We start from the raw sequence: 17145 nt of genomic DNA on the forward strand, positions 1-17145 counted from the left end.
TTGGCATACAAATAAATATGAAAACTTACAGCAGCAAAATACTAATACAATTATGCTATACATTTCCCACAAAGAATTATACTAATTATAATAATCTCTCTTACCTAGCCTAGGACATGAATTCTTCTTAAAGTTGTCACAATCCATACATGAACCAGTCTTGTAATCTTTGTATGAATGACAAGGAAATGAAATAAAATTGCAGTTTGTTTCCAAAGCTGCCATGAATAAGTGGACGGCTCTCTGGTGGTCACATTTAAAAAATTTCATTCCTTACATGTTAAAAATCAAGCAAAAGAATTGTAGATGCATTAAAGTAAGTTCAAGAAAATTGGTGAAAAATTAAAAATTAAGTTCTACTCAATACTGTTTTATGAATATTAAAGTATTGACTACAATGCAGTGTTATTGTGAGCAACTAAATAAGTCATACAAATTAAAACTTAAGTTTAACATGCCCTTTATAACATATTTATAAGAAACTTTTCTAATCATTATCAGCAATTTTTTAATTTCAATAATTTAACAAACTCAAACATGGTGCTATCATACTTAATAACTAGTATATACATCTCTCTTTTCTAACCCTACACCCTTAACATTTCTACTCAATGTCATATATGTCCATAAAATATTAAAGCTTTATCATGTCCCACCCGAGCCAGGTGGCTGAATTGGTTGGAGCATTGTCCTATACACCGAAAGGTTGCTGGTTCAATCCCTGCTCAAATATAGGAGGCAACTGATCAATGTTTCTCTATCACTTCTCTCTCTTTCTCTTTCTCACTTCCTCTCTCTGGAAAAATATACTCTCAGGTGAGTATTTTTTTAAAAACTTTATTATGTCTATTTTCCTTTGCCTACTTCTCACATCCTTCTCCCCCTGACTAAACTTCTGTTGCTGCAGTGGCATTTGGCAATGTGTTACTTGACTACTGTACAACTCAGAGGATTATTCGCTAAGGCTCTCAAGTTAGCCTAATCCCACACCTGGAGTAGTTGCTCAGCTATTTATTCTCAAAACAACAAAGTTATAAATCTGTGTTTATACAATATTATAGTGACAGTAAAGATTAAATTGTGAAGCCAGACTTGTGTAATATGATACTTGGCTACCTGTGTTCCTTCAATGATGTAAAACTTTTCCTAGTGTTAAAATTAAGAACTAAAATTGCTAAAAGCATAAAGTACTAGTTCTCATCCATGACCTTTACAAAGAAGGATAGAACTTAACCATTTTTCACCAATAACTCCTGATTCATGGGCAATAGTGGTCAAAATACCTTAAGAGGAGAAAAAATATATACTGATTTCCTTTCATCATTTTGAATCACATGTAATTTGTGTAAAAATACTATTGATATACCTGCAAATATTGATTTAGGACAGCCAGGCTGCTTTTTTCCTCCATTTGGATAAAAATCTATATGTCCCAAGGGTTCTTTAATGCCTAAACCTGAGAAGAAAAGCAACCAAGAATCATAAAATGCATATAATCAGATCAACAATACTTGTATAAAATAAATGTTCCTATAAATCTATTGAAAGAGACTTTTAAAATTTTTAATTGAAAATAACATAAATGCAATGTTTAATAAGATGAGTTTTTCTGTCACTAATTCCTCAAACTACAAGTGCTGGCGATGATGCAGAGAAAAAGGAACCCTCATGGACTGCTAGTGGGAATGTAGACTGGTGCTCAGCCACTGTGGAGAAAAGTATGGCGTCTTCTCAAAAAACTAAAATTGGGCCGAAACCGGTTTGGCTCAGCGGTAGAGCGTCTGTCTGCAGACTGAAAGGTCCCGGGTTCGATTTCGGTCACGGGCATGTACATTGGTTGCATGATTGATGTTTCTAGCTCTCTATCTCTCTCCCTTCCTCTCTGTAAAAAATCAATACAATATATTAAAAAAAAAAAGAACTGAGTAAAGTGATAACATTAACTGCTCAGCCTTTATAAAAAAAAAAAAAAAAAAAAACACCTAAAATTGGACCTCCCATTTGACCCAGAGATCCCACTTCTAGGAATATATCCCAAGAAACTAGAAACACAAATAAGAAAGGATATATGTACCCCTGTATGTTCATAGAGCACAATTCACCATAGCTACTAATATTTGGAAACATCCTAAATGCCCATGAGCAGATGAATAGATTAAAAACACTTTGGTATATCTACACAATGGAATACTATGCTGCAGAAAAAAAAGAAGGAATTCTTACCATTTGCAACAGCATGTATGGAACTGAAGAGCATTACACTAAGCAAAATAAGCCAGTCAGAGAAAGATAAATATATGATCTCACTCATTTATGGACTATAATGAACATAAGTAATGAACAAAAACAGATTCAGAGACATAGAAGCATTGATCAGACTGTCAATACCTCAGAGGGAAGGTAGGAGAGGGTGGGGGTAAGGGGATAAGAGATCACCAAAGGACTTGTATGCATGCATATAATCCTAACCAATGGACACAGACACCAGGGGGTTAAGGACATGAGGGGGCTAGGGGGAAGGAGGGCAATGGTGGGATAAGAACACATATGTAATACCTTAATCAACAAAGAAAAATATTATGTATATTAAAGTACTGGAAAAGAAATAGTAACTCAGAAGCCCCTAGTGTACCCTATCCAATCACAGTTTCTCTCTTTCCTCTAAAAAATAATATTTTGTATTAATAAAATCCTTCATTTAGCTAGTCTCATGCCTCACAAAACATTACAATTTAAATTTGTCCCTTTTAGCTTAAATCAGTTTGGCTCAGTGGTAGAGTGTCGGTCTGTGGACTGAGGGGTCCCAGGTTCGATTCCTGTCAAGAACATGTACATTGGTTGCGGCAGATCACTGGTAGGGGGTGTGCTAGAGGCAGCTGGTCGATGTTTCTCTCTCATCGATGTTTCTAGCTCTCTATCCCTCTCTCCTCCCCTCTGTAAAAAATCAATAAAATATATTTTTAAAAATTGTCCCTTTTAAAAAAATACATAAATTGATTTATACTTCATGTGTGATTTTGTGCCTGGCTTCCTTAGACTATTAGTATACAGGGCAGGGCAAAAGTAGGTTTACAGTTTTTCATATGGAAAATAATTTTAAAAACTTTAACAAATAATGCTACAAGAATAAACTCTGGGTTTCATGTACTCACAACTGTGAACCTAATTTTGCCTCACCATGTATTTCTTATATAAAACCACATTGTCAGGTGAATATGCAGTGTCAAAAATCTTTGTTCCCCATATGTGATTCTCCAAAAAGGTTACCAAAGATATCAACTCTGTGACAGCTAGTGGCAACTTAGATATGAAGAGCTTTTCATCAAAAAATGTTGAGTATAGTTGGCCCACCATATCGATGGGTTCCACATCAATAGATTCAATCAACCACAGATAAAAAATATTCCAAAAAATATATTACATTGTTTCTGACATGTGCTATGTAGTTAGGCCTATTATGCTTGCATCTCTATTGAACAGTCCAGATTTTTTCTTGTCATTATTCCCTAAACAATACAGTATCACAGTTATTTATATAACATTTACAATATATTGAGTATTAGTAAGGGAGAGATAAAGTATGTGGTAAGATGTGTGTAGCTTACATGCATATTATATACTGTGCCATTTTATATATGGGACTTTAACAGAGCTACGAATTTGGGTATCTGAGGGGTCCTGGAACCAATACCCCATGGATACCAAGTGATGATTGCCTATGCCAATCCAAAGGAGTTTATTAGGAAAAGTGAAATATACAAACAAAAATACTAAAAAGTATACAGAACTGATTCAAAAGGCCATAGGCAGAATAGATATAGGGATTTCAGGAAGAAGAGTTCAGACAAAGAACTTAAGAGTAATTGGGCAACAAGTGTGCAGTGTGTAGGAATGTTAAGCTGATATACAGAGTTAGAAATAAAGCTGTCTTGAGATGTTGGGGCTTTTGTACTCAAACTATGGAACTTTGGGCATTGTAGGTGAATTTAGATTTTAAATAAGGAGCAGAATTGCTCAGACTATAATTTCAGTCAATTGGCATATAGACATAGAAGTTGAAAAATTATCTATGGCATATATGGCATTTATATTCCTTACAAAGGCATTGCCACAAGGTAAATTCAGAGGAATATGAAGCAAATAAATTACCTGGACCAAAGAAAAAAAAACTCGAGGAATCAGGGGAATATGAGCAGTCCAGTGTCACTTCCTTATGTCTCTATCTTAACACCATAATCTCCCCATACCCACAACCACAACACACCTTAATCAGAGCAACATACTAGCGAAGTGTAGACTCTGTAATCAAAAGGTTTCATTTTAAATTCTGCCTCCGCCACTTGCTGGCCTTGTGACCTTGACCCTAGCTTCCCCATTGGTAAAATGTGAATGATAATGTTTACATATCTCATAGGGACCTAGAAGAATTCCATAATTAATTCACATACACCTAAAGCATTGCTTGTTGTATAGAAAATGTTCAATAAATCTGTATAAAATATCTGTATATATAAAAGGCTAACTGTCCATCCTTTCCTTCAACTGGTAGCTATGATGTACACTGACCTCCAGGGAGCAGATACTCAAAGTAGGAGCTGCCATGACATGCACTGGCTATTTACAAATAAATGTCACCATGAACCTGGCACCAACATACCAACACTTGGCTTTCCCCAAGTGGGACATAGGCCCTGCCACCACCCTGGAGCAACACCCCACCGAATTGCATCCAACACTTCCAAGACCCCATGGTGAAAAATGTGGCCCACAGCCCAGCCCAGACCAGCCCAGAAATGGTCCCCTGTGGGCACCAGGTAATGACATCAGTAATGATAGACAATACAATATGCTTCCTCTCCCTAGCGACTACCCTCCTTGGAATTTCTTCAGCCCAGGAATATGACTTGTTTTATAGGCAAATGCAAACATTTTACAGTTTAAACAAATGTTAGTGAAGCATTTTCACCTGCCTGATCTCATTTGATCCTCACAGAGTCCTGGAGTAGGTAGATAGGAGACTCAGTTGAATCCTATTTTCTTTTCATTAGCCAAAAAACAGAGATTTGGAAAGTTTAGAAACTTGTCCTGATTGAAAAGAAGTAAGAAATGGCGGACCTTGAAAATGACTTCAAGTTTCCTCACTGCTCAGAATATAGTCAAACACTGCTACAGTTAAATATTTTACCCTTTGTTTTCCCTGCGTGATCTACAATATTGTGTTGATATTTACTGCTGTGTTGCTGACAATTACCTGAAAGAGAAGTTGGGGTGCTTCACTGGGCTGGAAAAAGTTTAGCTAAATCAGAAAGCAGATCTAATTAAGCAAGTTTATTCTATATATATAAAAGGCTAAGTTGACTCACACATGCTCAATACATATAAAACTCTTTCTGGCACCAATTGCATGTGTTTGAATCTGTCATTGTCAATCATAAATTTAGTTGTTTTTGTTGACATTATAAAGCCTAAAGAAAGCAGCAGCATTGACAGAATATATCTAAAGACCAACTATTGCCACAATGTATCTCTATTGCCACAAAAGAAACTGGCGTTGTTCATTGTAAATCAGATCCCAATAATCCAAATGCTGCTAAAACAAAACAAATCAGTATCCTGTTTCCCACATTAGATGTAATGACGTGTCCTATTCTTTCTCCACATGGTGAAAAAGGCTGAGGAATGAATATTGCATTAAGACTCAGAGACAACAGTGTAATGGACAATGATATTAGACAAAATGTAAGGAACTGAGTCACACAAATGCAGTATTATGGATTTCATCTCTTCGTTTGGGACACATTCAACCCTATTTTAAATGTTGTTATATTATTTTGTTATTATTTATTAATCTATTTATATATTATTTTCATGTACATTTTACTAATTTTCTTTCATTTCTGACACTTCTATTACAGAAATATGGCAATAGCGATATTAAAATATTTCTTCTAATTAATTTCCTTTCAATGTACATGAATCCATGCAGCAGGCCACTAGTATTATTATTATGAGTGTCAAAGGTATCAGGGTCAACTAAATTATTCCTTGTAAGTGTCTGTTCAATGTATTCTGGCCCAAGCTATCAATAGTCTATTAGAGATTTTCAGGAAGATTAAAGAAATTATTTTCCTACCGGTAAGGAAAGGTATTCCTTACCTGTGCCTGAATTGCTGTGGTCAGTTCTAGGTGATAGAACTAGAAAATAAGTGGAGAGAATGGTAACTTAAATACATTAAGCATGGGGGAAACTGTGGTCAAATCAATAAAACTGCCAATAAATTGTCAAGATGAAGTATTTTTTATGACAAGACAGTTTTTGAAAACCTGAAGGAGAGAAACTGAAGGCAGAGAGTGCCATTTGGTGCCTGAGAATTTCACTAACTCCAAAAAGTACTGCTTGTGGGAAATATAGCCACTACATAGTTACAGAAGTATCATCACTTTATCTCCTACACTTTCTCTTCTTAGGTTCTCCTATTCAAGTGTTTACATCCCTTTTTTTTCATTTTCAAATAATTAATCAATAAATCCAGCATTGTTACCATCAGTATCAGAATGAATGACATCCACAAACTTTGCATCAGTGTAATGTAATCTGCCATTTGATGGTTTTCTGGAGAATTTTGGTCCAGCAGGGTCAAGTCCTGAAATTCAACAAAGACACTATCAATCTATTAATCAAATTCTACTATAATGTTCACTAGATCATATGCTTTCATTATTATTACATCATAAATATAAACCTGTATAGTTTTAGCTTAAATCTGTCTAAAAACTAATTTAAAAATAAATAAAATTGGATGAATAGCAAGTATCTTTACTCTGTTAATAACTAGAGGCACAGTGCATAAAATTCGTGCACTCGGGAGGGGGGTCCTTCATCCCAGCCTGTGCTCTCTCTTAATCCAGGACCCCTCGAAGGATGTCTGCCTGCTGAGGGGGATCAGGCCTAAGCCTTCAGTTAGACATCCCTCTCACAGTCTGGGGCTCTCACAGTCTGGGAGCCCTCACTCCTCACCACCCCCTACAGCAGAGGTGGGAGAGGCTTCTACCACAGTCACTGCGCTCACCATCCATAAGCCCAGTCTCTAGCTGAGTGGCACTCCCACAGGAAAAGCGCACTGACCTCAGAGAGCAGCTCCTGCCTTGAGCATTTGCCTCCTGGTGGTCAGTGATTGTCATAGCGACTGGTCATTCCACCATTTGGTCAATTTGCATATTAGAGTTTTATTATATAGGATACTGTTAACCAATTTTCAGAGTTTATCAACAATATAGTATTAATAAGTCACACAGAGATGCCTCAACAAAATATTGTAGTTTTTTGTTTTGTGTTTTTTTTTAGCAATTTTATTTAAGAAGTAACTAGAAAAAATGGTAGAACTTTAATAATAAATAACTACTACTACTTCTGAGGGGGGGAAAATCAGTACCATTCCAGTCTTGTGCATTATTAGTTCATCCTGGATCTGTCTATAGGTCTAAAATAATTGTTAGGTGTCAGATGCAATTTGGGTTGTGAGATAAAATACATTTATTACTGTTTTATATTTAAATAAACATTTATTTATCATTTACTTCTCACAAAAGTTTACCACACACATAAGACAAATATATTTAAAGTTCCATGAAATATGAATATATTCTATTTGAAATTATAAATAAAAAGTCTTGGCTCATGATCTTCTGGATAATGTCAAAAAAAGGAGGTAGGAGATAAAAGTCAATGCCTTGATAACATATACACAATAGAAGACACATCATCTTTAAAAGAGATTTTAAAAAGTAAAATATGTTGATTATCTCAGGCCCTTCTATTATTCTTGTTTAGTTAGCCCACTTACTGAATAAGGCAGAAAATTCTCTCTTCCTATAAGTGATTCTTATGTAGAAGCACCACATTTCTTGGACTTGTAAACTTTCATACTTGCTTGACATGTATAGCCTTTCAAATTGGACTAATATGTAAGTAAACACACCTTAAAATAAAGTAGGTTTACCACCAGTCGAAACTGGTTAATGTGGCAATTGAAAAAGAATGGGCCTTGGGTGCTAGAGAACTTCGTGTAAATTATGGCTTAGCTGTTGCTAACTTTTTAACACTTTCACATTCATTCAATTAACCAGATTTTTCACATCCATATAATGAGAATGACACTAAAACTGATCAAGGCAAGGAAGGTATATTAAAGGCTTGTAAACATCCTAAAAATCTGCACAAGTTATCCACTCCTCTCCCCCTTTGCTTAACTTTCCTAAAAAACTCTACTACCTTTTACTTGCACTTGAAATTATTAAAAATCTTCTATGAACATCAATCTCCATAATTCTTAAAAAGCTAAATTGGTTGGGGAGGAATAATATCCTACCAGTTCTCAAATCACCATTATTCTAGTGGCAGGTGAGTACTAGAATTATTGGAGGACGTCACTTCAAAAGTATATAGCCATCTAACCACTATACTGTATTCCTGAAAATAATACTAATGTAATTGAAAAATAAACATTAAAAATAATAAAAAATTAAAATGAAATACTCACTGATCAACACTTAGGTTGACTGTGAGGTCTGGGAAACTACTTGAACCCTTAGACCACTTGTTGCTGAGAAATGCGGCCTTACTGGCTGGATGGCATCACAGGCAGAGAGAGAATCTGGATACCACCTTCCAGTAGCACCTCCACACTAACGGAGTGGAAGCATATTGCCCTGCCTAGTGAGGCCACGTCTGCCACTGTCCCCAGAAAGCTGGTACATGCTTCTAGAAGATGATGAGCAGAGAAAAAGAAGCCCTGCATTCAAATTCAGCTCTCTCACTAATTGGCTACACCTCAGAACTAGGAAGACCAGCTGGCCCTAATTCTCCCATGATGGGTGGCTGAGCTGTGTGGCTGTAGACTCAAGAACTCAAGGGAGCACCTTTTCCATCGTATCCTAGAAAAGTACAGATGTACTTATGCGGCCCTGCTCTGTGACCTTAGGCCAATTTATCCCTACCATAAATGGAAGTGGCCCATATAAAGCAAATCTGTAATTCCTACAAAATTCACCAATATTCCTACAGGGAAGCATGAAAATCCATGTCAGCATTATTTAGTTATCAAGCTTACTGGATAAGGGAACTTTGTTATAGAAATATGAGGGTAACTGGGACCTGGAATCCCTTAAGTTTAAATAACAACTCCCAACTCTCCTATTGTTCCAGTAAAATTTTTAAAAGAATTGAAATACATCAAATTTTGTATTAAAATTTGAAATTAAATATAGTACATGTTTATATTTTTATTTAATACATGAAAAAGCTTTATATTTAATGGGCCAACTTTTTCTCTGTATTGTCAAAATAATGTTTTAAAATTCAAATGTAGCTGCAGAAGTTGATCTGATTCTTTTCAATTTTATAAGAGTAACATGCTCAGCTAAGAACCAAACAAAACTTTTAAATCTAACTAAAATAAAGACAAGCATTTGAATATATAGTAATATAGAAAAAAAATAAATATTTGTACATTATTTTTATGGCTTAAATATTATAGCTATTAAAGTTTAAATAAGGTAAAACTTCTGATTCTTAAATGTATGCAAACACATTAATTGTATAAAAAAATTTACCTGTTATTCTTCCAAGTTGACCTTGAAATATCTTTCCAACAAATCCACTAATATGAGCCCCTAAGCTCATACCTATGAAATGAAAATTATCAAGAGATGCTCCATGCTTCTGCAATAGAAAGTCAGTGTTACAATTTTCATTTCATAAAGTCACAAATTATACCGTTTGCATCAATATTTTAAAATTTGTTACTTTTTCTAGTTTAATCCATTTCTGAAAGATAGAAAATAAGACTTTATAATTTTAAAAATAACTATATCTTTGTTCAATTTCTTCCATGAAATATCTGATTTTTCTCTACATGTTTTTAATAATTACATTAAATTTTTATTTAAAAACCAGAGGCCTGGTGCACAAAATTCATGCATGCGTGGGATCCCTAGGCCTGGTCAGTGATCAAGGCAGATTGGGACCAGGCCAATCAGTGCAGGGCCTGAGAGGAGACAATGGTCACCGGGCAGGCTGCCGAAGGAACAGTAGCTAGATGCCAGTCACTGGTACCCCACCCCTGTGCGATTCCCCACCTCCCCGCACCTCCTTCCCTTGCCATCATGCCACCACCATGGTGGACAGACAGAAGGCCAATCAGGGCCTACTGGCTGAGGGGAGGGACAGGGCACAAGAGGTCGGCCAAGGGTCCCGAGGAAGGGCCAGCCCCTCTGGGAAAGGGGCTGTGTCCACCACCACCCATCCCTGGTTCCCCATCCCAGCTTGAAGTTCAGGAGGGAAGGACCATGGTAGGTTGGCTGGCCTGGGGTGGTTGGCTGTTGGAGCACACTGATTAAGTATCTGCCCCCTGATGGACAGAGCATGTCATTCTGGAGACTTAGGCTTTTATATACTATATATAGATGTTAAAACCTCTGTCATCTATTATCTAGAATAATATATGCAAAATAAAACATTTAATTAGTAAATCATTGTATAACAATAATAATTAGACATTATTGGGTACTTACTTTGTATCAATACTAGCTACCTTGACAAGTGCTTTATAAATCTCATATTTAATATTCACAATAGTTCTGTGAGTTATTTATTTTTATCCTATTGTTCCTAGAATGTATGAAATGCACAGTAAATATCATTTGATCTTAAGTTGCCCAAAGCCACATGTATTTATTTCTAAAAGCAAAAAAAAAAAAAAAAATGTATTTCTAGTCCAGGTCTGTTTAACTCCAAATTATATTCTCATCAGATTGTGTCAAATATTATTGAAAGACTGAACAGTTTGGATCATCTTCATTTCAGAGATGATAAAATGAGACTCATGGTGTTTGAGTGATTTCCCCAGATCACAACAAGCTGGAGAATGATGAAATCTGATCTTCCATGCCAAATTTTAGATACCTCTCTGAGCTTCAGACATCCCTCCTTAGCGGGGGTGGAGACCAATTAGGAGCTTAAATGAGGGAGAATTTCTTCCTCCAACCTCTAAGTTGGAGGAAGTGAGGGTTCATTTTACACAGTGACACATCCGATGGCTTGTTGAAGATATAGAGCATTTACTTCTAATGAGGAATTAGACTTAGGCTTTATAAACTCAGGATGGTGATTTTCTTCAAAATTTCAGAGCAGTGCCCAGAAACCTGAGGGAGTATCACTTTCAAGTTTAGCACTACTGATCCTATCATCTCTTCCCCTTAATATGAAGCTTTTGTAAGCAAAGCCACTCTTAGCAGCATATCTAACACTACAAATTTTCCCATATTTTTCTATTTCACATTTACATTTCCCATACTTTAAGGTACATGTTAATTAAAGAGCACTGCTATATGGAAAAAAATCAATTATGAAATTCATAGATTATCCATAACAACAGGTGAATCAATTACCTCTGTCTAGATGGATGGTTTTGCTTTGCCCACATTTAAGTATATAAAAATAATTAGAATAAATGATTTTTGCCAATGATTATTATATAACAGCCACTGGTTAAAATTTAATTTTATTTAAAAGTTAAACATTGATAAAAAGTTTTGTTATTCCAAATGTATAGCTAAGGAAATGAGGCAGAGACTTTAAGCAATTGCTCAAAGTCACACAGATGATGAGATGGATTGGGTCTTGGAAACCCTCCTGTCTAGTTCCTAACCACTGCATGTAACTACTTGGATGTGACATGCTTGCTCAATTTGAGCAGAGACTTGGAAGTTAAGCACAACACAATTCAAAGGCCATGAATGTCCCCCAAATCAAATATCACCCTTCTTTCTCTCAAGTGCACATCACCACCACCTATATCTGGAACAGACATGGATCTCCATATGGATTGACGTAGTAAGGACAGATGACCTAAAAGTGTCCTGAATTTATTTCTCTCACCCCAACCCTGGACCTAAATGCTGGACAAATATGAATGAAACTAAGACCTCCTCCAAGGTTGGCAGAAATAAGCTACTTTTCAAGTTGTTTTTCTCTATTTTTTACCAATTTACACTTTATTAACTGTAAATTATAAACACCCTAGCTATATATTAGAAAAACTAAAGTATCTAATGATTATATAGTTTATTCCCTATGTCTATACAGAATCAGTACTGTATCTTAAACTCTGCATAGGGATAAAAAGTTAAAATCTTAAAAGATAAAACACAATAACTTAGTCTTTAACATATTTTTAAAATTAAGACAGGTCACATCTAAGTATAAAATTATCCATTTACATATACAAAAAAGGATGACTGCATACATTAGCATATCAAGCAGTAATTCTGAATTTTGAGGAAAAAAAGCATTAAGCATTAAAAGTATGAAAAAAAGCATTCTTTATTAACACTTGGTAGTCTTTTTTTTATTTTATTTTGTTCAGAGAGGAAGAGAGAGAGAGAGAGAGAGTTAGAAACATCAATGAGAGAGAGTCATTTATTAGTAGGGGTATGCTCGCAACCAAGGTACATGCCCTTGACCAGAATCGAACCCGGGACCTTTCAGTCCCCAAGCCGATGCTCAATCCATTGAGCCAAACCGGTTTCGGCAACACTTGGTAGTCTTGCATAACCCACTGTATATTGTATAACATATATAATATATAACATTCCAGACTTACCAACAGCTTCTGAATGCACTCACTCAAACTCACAGCAACTTTCCTGGTGTTTTTAACTGCTCTATCATAAATAAAAGTCGTGGCACCCCGGTTCCAGTCCACCACAATTATATTTACATCATATTGATTCAACAAAATCCTTAGGAAGTTCTGAAGCCAGGATGGAATGGAGCCCAGTGGTCTGTATCCATGAACAAGCCAGACTGTTTTCTTACTTGTGTTGAAGTTAACATTAAGTGAATTATCCTGCTCCAACAGAGGCTCAGCACAATTTAGGTTGTTCCTTGTATACATTATCAAAAATATCTCCACTTTGGGATTAAACAAATCTCTGAAGGAATCCTTTATAGTTAGCTCAGAAAATTTAAGGCATGGTCTTTTATTCTCTGGAATAAAAAAAAATTCAGTCAAGTTGAGTACTGAGATAGTATTTGATTCCATTCCCATTGCTCTTGCAAAAAGCAAAATTGAACTTGAAGGGTAGGGAGAATTTACCAGTAATTTCATTAGCAATTCACAATTTACTGAGTAACTATAATGTTGATGTGCTGATTATGTAAAAAGAATTTTTGAACTAGAAGTATTTAAAATTTACTATAAAATATAGAAATAAATAAGATTTGATTAAAAATTATTTTTATCTGTACCGTATAGCAAATAGTTTGAATAAATTATTAATATTATTAATAAAGCAGTAAAATTAGATAAGTAGATTATGAACTTTAACTGATATTCTGCAGAAAATAGTTACAAATGGATAAGCATTAGAAAAAATATATTTTACCTGACTAGTGATCAAATAAATATAAATAAAAAATAACATAATTTTATTCCTATCAAATTAAGCAATAGTAGACAATTCATTTTAATACTCAATATTTGTAAGGGTTAATGTAACAAATATTCATTTACATGGATACTGATGTATAATACATCATCCTTTTGACATTTTATATGTTTGTGTGTCTATCACACAGATAATCTTAAAATATTTATTCTTCCTGATTTTCTTTCTAGGATTTATATTAATAAACAATTATATTAAATGTAAAGACATAAATCACAGGGTTATGCATAAGTACACCAAAATTTAAGACACTTTAAAAATCCTCTTATAAGTCTTCTCATGTATATGTTCATCTTATCTATCTACCTTCCTACCTACCTACTCATCTATCCATCTAACTATTCAACCTAGAAAGAAACAGGGCAGAAAATAAATGACTAAGCCAAATCAATAGTAGTAGCCATTGCTGGGCTGTGAAACAATGGCTGCTTATATTTTCTTTTTCATAGTTTTTCAGAATTGTAATTATTTTTCAAAATAAGTATATAATACCAATTTTAAATAAGATTATATGCTTGTACTACTTCTGAATGTTTAACTTGGTGTGAAGATGTGAGAAAACTATTTCTTAATATATAAAAAGTCACAGAAGTGTTAATATACTTTATCACAGTAATATCACTCATAAGATTGTCCCAAGAAAAGAGTTCTCACACACATTAAAAAAATAACCAATATAATTTCAATACTGGAGAAATAAAAGTTATATAAATGCCCAAATAATAATTTGATTAAGTGAAATATATATGATAAATATAAATATATTTAATATATAAATATAATATATATGATAAACCATAATAATGTTATTATTTATTCATTAAAATCACTCCAATTTGGAAAGTATAAATGTATTATATCACAATTACTTAGAAGAAGATATAGGAGAAAGGCAATGAAGGAAAACAAGACCTACATTTAACTCCCAAGTTAACAGTGAAGAGATACTTGGACAAGATACTTGGAACATTTCTGATACTTCATTTATTCTAAGTACTAGGGAATGAGGAAATTAAGAAAAGGGATAAATCAAACCCACAGTACAGTATCAGTTCTTACTAGACTATACAAATTGTTTATGGAATAGTGTCCACCCATATTCCCACCATCTGGAACTGTAAGAAGGCCAAATGCAATAGATATATCCAAACTGCTGGTCCATTCCAAGCCAAGTTAGATTTGATTTAACCTTGGAATGATTAATGAGGAATAAATCAATAAAATCCCTGCTAGGATATAAGGAAAAGAAATCACCCAAAACAATCAACAGAGAGATCTGTTATCCAATACCAGCTGTAGAATTAATTGCAGAAAACTATAATATACTTATTAGACTGCAAGGACAATAATGTTTTTAAAAAAAGGAATAGGAAGACATTGGTATAAAATTTATTGGGATAAAAATACCATAGATTAAGAAGAAACATGAAATAATGAGAAACTCCTATTAAGAAAAAGTAAAACTACAATTGCAGAATAGAAATTCACATTAGTTATATTAAGACACACGGAAAGCTCACTTTAAAGTAAGAAAAAAGAAAGAAAAATTAAAATTACAAAAGAAAACAAAGATATGGGACAGACAATGATAATTCAAATTAAAAATCATCAGTGTTCCCCTGGGTGAGTGGGGGGAGAAATATGGAGATGGGAGAGAATGGTGGTTACAATATTTAAGAAAATAATTGCATGCCAGTGTGCAATATTGATGCCATATTAAATGTTAACTACAATACTATATAAAACTGTCCACACAACTTTCAACACACTAAAAAATATAAAAGTATAGCAAAGACAAGAAGAAAATAATAAAGGAAATATAAAAGTTAAAAGCATAAAAACAATAAAATTACAATAGAAAAAAATTATATATAAACAGTTATGTAGCTTTATGAAGCCTAAATATTAAAAGCAAAGAATCTCAATTTTCACAGAAAAATAAATAAAACTTAGCTATGAATATTTGAAAGAAGCACACATGGGATATTTTCAATAGAGATGTGAGTATATTCTACTCGAAAGGAAAGTATGTTAATATACTAGATTTCAAACATTGATTCCAATTTAACATCTTTTCCTGAATCCATTCCATTTGTGTGTTTTTCTCCCTTTATAGGTAGGGTGGCTTGCTCCATTTGATCGATATGATTGTTATATATCATATAAAATATTGTGAACATATTTTTACAAACTCATCAAAGTGTACATTTAAATAATACATTTTATGGTGTATAAAATTAAATTTAATAAAGTTAAGTTTAAAAACTTGAAGCATAACAAAGGTCTAATATTTTTGCAAAATAGAAAAATACAAAGCTTAACAAATAATTTTTATAAGCGAGATTAACTCTAATATCAAACATAGCAAATATAGACTCAAAAAATAATATAAACAAAGCCACTTTACAATCAAGTTGGAGCTGCCCTCCCAGAGGAATTGTATTGCATTGCAGGTCTTACTCTTAACATTGTATCTCAAACAACTGTTTGCAAAGATAACAAGAAAATGGATATTATTACTATTGTATTAAAAATTAAAAGCATACTTTAGAATTAATTTAGTTTATTAGCATCCATATAAATGACTTTCTTCTGTTGAAGTAATTGTTCCCTTTTCTTTCTCATAAATATCCCTTGCCTTCACCTTCTAATCAGAATATTACTTGGGTTTCTGCTTGAATCAGTGCTTCCAACTGAGCCATTCTTTTCAATCTCAAATAAATGTTGTTGCCTCTCACATTGGCCTATTATTTTTAGGTTAACAGGACAAATACTCACACAGACACACAGCTACATGAGCTATATACCATTCCAACTCATGCAGCAATCTAAAGAAAAATTCCCAAGTAATATGCTGACAAACATACAGAGCAGTTCATAGTACAATCCATAGCATAAGACTATGACAAGAATAACTTTAATTAGTACTATCTATAGATATAAAAGGCTAATATGCCAAGTGTCCCCTCAGAAGTTTGGGAGACTGGGAGTTTGATTGCTCACTATGACATGTGCTGACCACCAGGGAGTGTCAAGGAATGAAGAAAGGCCCCTGCCCGCAGCCAGAAGGCCCTGATTGGTCCTGATCGCCAGCCATGCCTAGGGACCCTACCCACGCATAAAATTCATACACCAGGCTTCCAGTTTTGAATAAAATAAAATATAAGTATTTTTAGTAAAATTATAAAATGCTATTTAAAGCCAATAGTGATTATTATATTAATAACTAAACACTAGTGACATATTTCCATTAAATTTTAGAAGCATAAAACATCTGCTATCACACTAAGAAATTTTTTAGCATTCTAATTTGGCCAAAAGAAAAAGAAATATGATGTAATCATTGAATGCAGACATTATTCTTTTCTTTTCTTTTCCCCAATATTTGGACCCAGTGGTATTTAATGAAAAACTTGTATGTGAGATAACAAATTCCTTTTATGCCTAAGCTAATTTGAACCAGGTTTCTGGTGACTTGAAAGTTAAATTGGCTCTTTGATAAAAGGAGGAGAAAAAGAAATACTTGGGTAGGGGGAGGGTTGAGAAGGAGGAAGTGGAGAAGGAGAAGGAGGAGGAGGAAAGAATGGATGAAGAGGAAAGGGATAAGAAAGATGAAGAGGGGGAAGAGGAAAAGTA

The 17145-nt window shown here is 34.1% G+C and overlaps 1 protein-coding gene across 1 annotated transcript in view; it reads right to left on the reverse strand.

The window, feature by feature from the left end:
- Positions 1-13136, reverse strand: part of LIPI (lipase I) — a 32493-nt gene extending 19357 nt beyond the window's left edge. The window contains exons 1-5 of the mRNA XM_045585205.1: positions 12663-13136; positions 9613-9721; positions 6543-6644; positions 1367-1456; positions 105-272 (exon numbers count right to left, since the gene is read on the reverse strand). Coding sequence (XP_045441161.1) covers positions 105-272; positions 1367-1456; positions 6543-6644; positions 9613-9721; positions 12663-13109 — 916 coding nt within the window. The 5' untranslated portion in view covers positions 13110-13136. The remainder of the gene's footprint in view (positions 1-104; positions 273-1366; positions 1457-6542; positions 6645-9612; positions 9722-12662) is intronic.
- Between the last annotated feature and the right edge of the window lie 4009 nt (positions 13137-17145).

The sequence above is a fragment of the Pipistrellus kuhlii genome, unplaced genomic scaffold, assembly GCF_014108245.1.
Source record: "Pipistrellus kuhlii isolate mPipKuh1 unplaced genomic scaffold, mPipKuh1.p scaffold_m20_p_2, whole genome shotgun sequence".
In the NCBI taxonomy this organism is placed as follows: Eukaryota; Metazoa; Chordata; class Mammalia; order Chiroptera; family Vespertilionidae; genus Pipistrellus; species Pipistrellus kuhlii.